Here is a 3,938-nt window from a genome sequence, read left to right as displayed (position 1 = left end):
CCTGTGCTCTATAGGAACTGAGCTAAATTATGAACTGAATGCCCTTGCCCTGCCCAGAGACTGAAGTGGTGGTGTAAAAGGGGAGAGGGATTAAGCTCCATGTGTTGGGTGGAGGAGGGCAGTGACTTTGTATATTTGTGATTATTCCTTTTATAAAAGCTCATGTGATTGTTAGGGGCTAAGTGGAACTGAGGTGCAGGGAGCCAACCCCTAAAATTGAGGGAGCAACATCAGTGGGGTCAGAACCATTTGCAGAGTCTAGACACCCTCCAAATCCTCTTGAGGGTATCAGAAAAACCTGAGGGGTGGGGGGAATTGAATATCTCTGCCTTTCTGGCAGTATTCTGTTACCCTGGTCCAAAAGAAAACCCTTTAATTAGGAGAGTTGAAAAAAAGATATTAATATTTTCCCCTGTGTTTTAGGCACAGGTCTGCCAAAAACAATTTGTTCTCAAAGAGGACCAGACATCAGTAGGTAATGTCATGACTTGCAGTGAATTGGATTTAAGTGAGGGAGGGCTGTGCAAGGTCACCAACCTCACTCTCTCCTGAAGAGCCTTCTGAGTCCAGTGGCAAGATATGTATCTGGATGACTGGAGATAGTCCCGGATGTTTAAGGCAATTGGGGTTAAGTGACTTGCCCAGGGTCATACAGCTAGTAAGTATCTGAAGTGATATTTGAACTCAGGTTCTCCCAACTTTAGGGTCAGTGTTCTATCCACTGTGCCACCTGGCTGCCCCTAAATCCAACTATATCTAGCCTAGAAAGAGTAATGCCGTAATTGGCATTGCTTCTCCATGCCCTCAGCCATGTCTCTACCCCAAGACAATCTGAGGAAAAGATTATGGAATAGTAAAACACAATTGCGCGTTAACATTCCAGAATATTAGTCACTACTCAGTTCCTTCCTAGACAATTCCCCTCCTCTAGGATGGAAAGTATAATCCTCTTCTCCCATAATCAATATAGCAATTTTTCTGAATAACAGAAGACACTTCTCTTAGGTGGGTCACAGACAAATTTCTTCAGGGAATAAGGATGACTAGGATATAAACAAGACAAGAAATACCCTTTGTTTTCACCTTCAATCCAGTTCCCTAAAACAGACATTTTGTTCTTGACCTAATTCACTTTCCTAAAGGAACAAGTCTGGAAAGGGTTTTTATACTAGAGAGAATATTTTTTTCAAAGTATTTTTTACTTGAATGAAAAATGTGATTTCTAATATGCTTCCTCAGGAAGCAAGCTTTGAAAAGGGACAGAGATGCAGCTAGGTGGCACAGTGGATAAAGCACTAGCTCTGGATTCAGGAGAACCCGAGTTTAAATCTGGCCTCAGACACTTGACACTTACTAGCTGTGTGACCTTGGGGAAGTCACTTAACCCTCATTGCCCCTCAAAAAGAGGGGGGACAGAGAAGAGGAACTCGTCACGCTTCCCTCCTCCCTTTTTCCCTTTCCCTCCTTAGTTCCCTCCCCCCCATCCCAGTCCCCCTTGCTCCCCTCCCCCCCCCCTTCCTTGGCCGCCATGTTTTCTGACCGGGCCGGCTTTGGCTTCCCCCATAAGGAAATGGCCAAGGACCACCAAGGACCCCTGGGGCCGTCGCTACTAAGGAACCCAAGCTAACGAAGCTGGGGGGAAGCCATGGGGTCTAGCAGTAACTGGTTGTCCGGAGTGAATGTCGTGCTGGTGATGGCCTACGGGACCTTGGTATTTGTGCTGTTGTTCATTTTTATGAAGAGGCAGATCATGCGTTTTGCTATGAAGTCTCGCCGGGGCCCTCACGTCCCCGTGGGGCACAACGCTCCCAAGGATTTGAAGGAAGAGATTGACATCAGACTATCCAAGGTCCAGGATGTAAAGTATGAACCCCCGCTTCTTGAAGAGGATGATGCCAGACTTTTGCAGCTGGAGACACCAGGAAATCAACATTGCTACAACTACCTGTATAGGATGAAAGCATTGGATGCCATTCGTGCCTCTGAGATCCCATTCCATTCAGAAGGCCGGCATCCTCGTTCCCTGATGGGCAAGAACTTCCGATCCTATCTGCTGGAGCTTCGAAACACAAGTACCCCCTTAAAGGGTGTCCGAAAAGCTCTCATTGATACCCTGCTAGAAGGCTATGAGACAGCTAGATATGGAACTGGCGTCTTTGGCCAGGCTGAATATCTACACTATCAGGAAGCACTGAGTGAACTGGCTGCCGCTGTCAAAGCCGGTGGTGGGAGTTCCCAGCGGCAGCACCAGTCAGCAGCTAAGGATCTAACGCAGTCTCCTGAAGTTTCCTCCCCAACAACTATCCAAGTCACCTATCTGCCCTCCAGCCAAAAGAGTAAAAGAGCCAAGCACTTCCTAGAGCTGAAGAGTTTTAAGGATAACTACAACACACTAGAGAGCACTCTCTGACTGCATTTGGGGATAGCCATAGCCAACATGGCTCCAGTAGGAGAATCCAGTCTCAGTACCCAGGGACTTCTCCAGGGCAGGAGACACAGCAGCACTAAACAGCATTGGTATCATTATGTCCTCCCTTAGCTTATCCCTCTGGTCTGCTGCAGAACTTCAGCTCCTCGAGGCCCTCTTTCCCTCTCCAGGAGCATTTTTATGGAGTTGAATCCACTTATTTTCCCTCCGTCTGTGTCAGTTCCTCCCTACCCCAACTTGTTTTGATCATGGTTATTTTTTGACCTCTCCCAAAGTCAGTTTTATCCTAAATAGGTTAGTGGGGGCAGGGGAGGGGGCACTTATGATGTTAGAAATGGAAACCACAGAGCCCCTGTCTTACCCACTTGGGTGGGAACTCTAGCCCATGAACATGTCATTTAAAGTTGTGGAGTGAAAAGGGCAGATGGGAGCTAGGGGTTGTACTTAAACCAAGCCCTGTTGAGATTTGTGTTGTGTTTAGTGCACTGCCTTGCCCTTCTCTTCGAATACTGTAGATCAAGATGTGACTGAGGGGAACTGTTGTGATATAAGCACTAATTCCATATTCCCCCGATAAGTCACTGCACTGATCTGACTTTATAAACCGGTTATTTAATAAAAACAACTTTAAAAATTAAAAAAAATGTAAAAAAAAGAGGGGGGACAGAAGGTGGGTTTAGTTTAAAGGTCAGAGATAGGTCAAGACAAAGTCCACATGAGGGATGAGAATATCAAGGACACACAACCAGCATTCTCTTAGTTCTTGTAGTCTCTCCTGTAGTTCCCAGAGCTTCCAAGACTCATCATCCATTCTTTCTTCCTGTCTCAGATGAGAAAGTTGTAGGACTTAGTAAGACTGATCCCTCTACCTGTGCCTTTCATTCCATTCTTCCTCCATCTTGAATAATCATCTTCCCCTTTTCCAATGGCTCTTCTCCATCTGTCTGTGTGAACATGGTTAGGTCCCAGTTCTAAAAACCATCTTTATTTGAACCTTCTCTCCCCATATAGCTACATGCCCATGTCTATTCCCCCTTTCTCAGTGCCAAACTTCTTGAAATATTTTCTGTGCAGAATGACTTCACTTCCTTATAACCTGCTTTCCTTGCAACTGCTTGCAATTTGAATTTTTACCTTCAACCTGTATTTAAAGTGCTCTTTCAAAGGTCACCTAGGACCTAAGTGGAAGTTCCATTGCCACTGCCCTGAGCTTGGTAGGTGATTTTAAAAGAACAGCAAATTTATTAGAATGCTAGAGTCAAAAATAGTGCTAGATTTGAAGTCAAGAGGCTTGGCTTGCAATCCTGATTTTATTACCTCCACCTACATGATTCTTGATGTAGTAGGAATAAGCACATTAACTTAGAATGAGCAGCCCCATTTTGTTTTAAGCCTCCATTTTGTGACCAAGTAGTTCTTATATAAGCTGTTTTTCTGTAATAAGAATGTGTTGCTATTGTACTAGAAATGTTAGCCTTAGCAGTAAGAGAAGAAAAAGAAGTCAAAGGAA

General features: G+C 44.9%; 1 protein-coding gene across 1 annotated transcript; it reads left to right on the top strand.

Moving 5' to 3' along the window:
* Window positions 1-1,546: 1,546 nt before the first annotated feature.
* Window positions 1,547-2,625, top strand: LOC122749298 (protein C1orf43-like). The gene has a single exon (XM_043995600.1). It carries the CDS (start codon window positions 1,646-1,648, stop codon window positions 2,408-2,410), a length of 765 nt encoding a protein of 254 aa, XP_043851535.1. The 5' UTR covers window positions 1,547-1,645; the 3' UTR covers window positions 2,411-2,625.
* The last annotated feature ends 1,313 nt before the right edge of the window (window positions 2,626-3,938 follow it).

The sequence above is a fragment of the Dromiciops gliroides genome, chromosome 3 (assembly GCF_019393635.1).
Source record: "Dromiciops gliroides isolate mDroGli1 chromosome 3, mDroGli1.pri, whole genome shotgun sequence".
Taxonomy (NCBI): Eukaryota; Metazoa; Chordata; class Mammalia; order Microbiotheria; family Microbiotheriidae; genus Dromiciops; species Dromiciops gliroides.
This window is presented reverse-complemented; position numbering and strand designations above follow the sequence as displayed.

Excerpts from the sequence above, each read along its gene's own strand:
- LOC122749298 (XM_043995600.1), top strand. The coding sequence starts at position 1,646 with ATGGGGTCTAGCAGTAACTGGTTGTCCGGAGTGAATGTCGTGCTGGTG.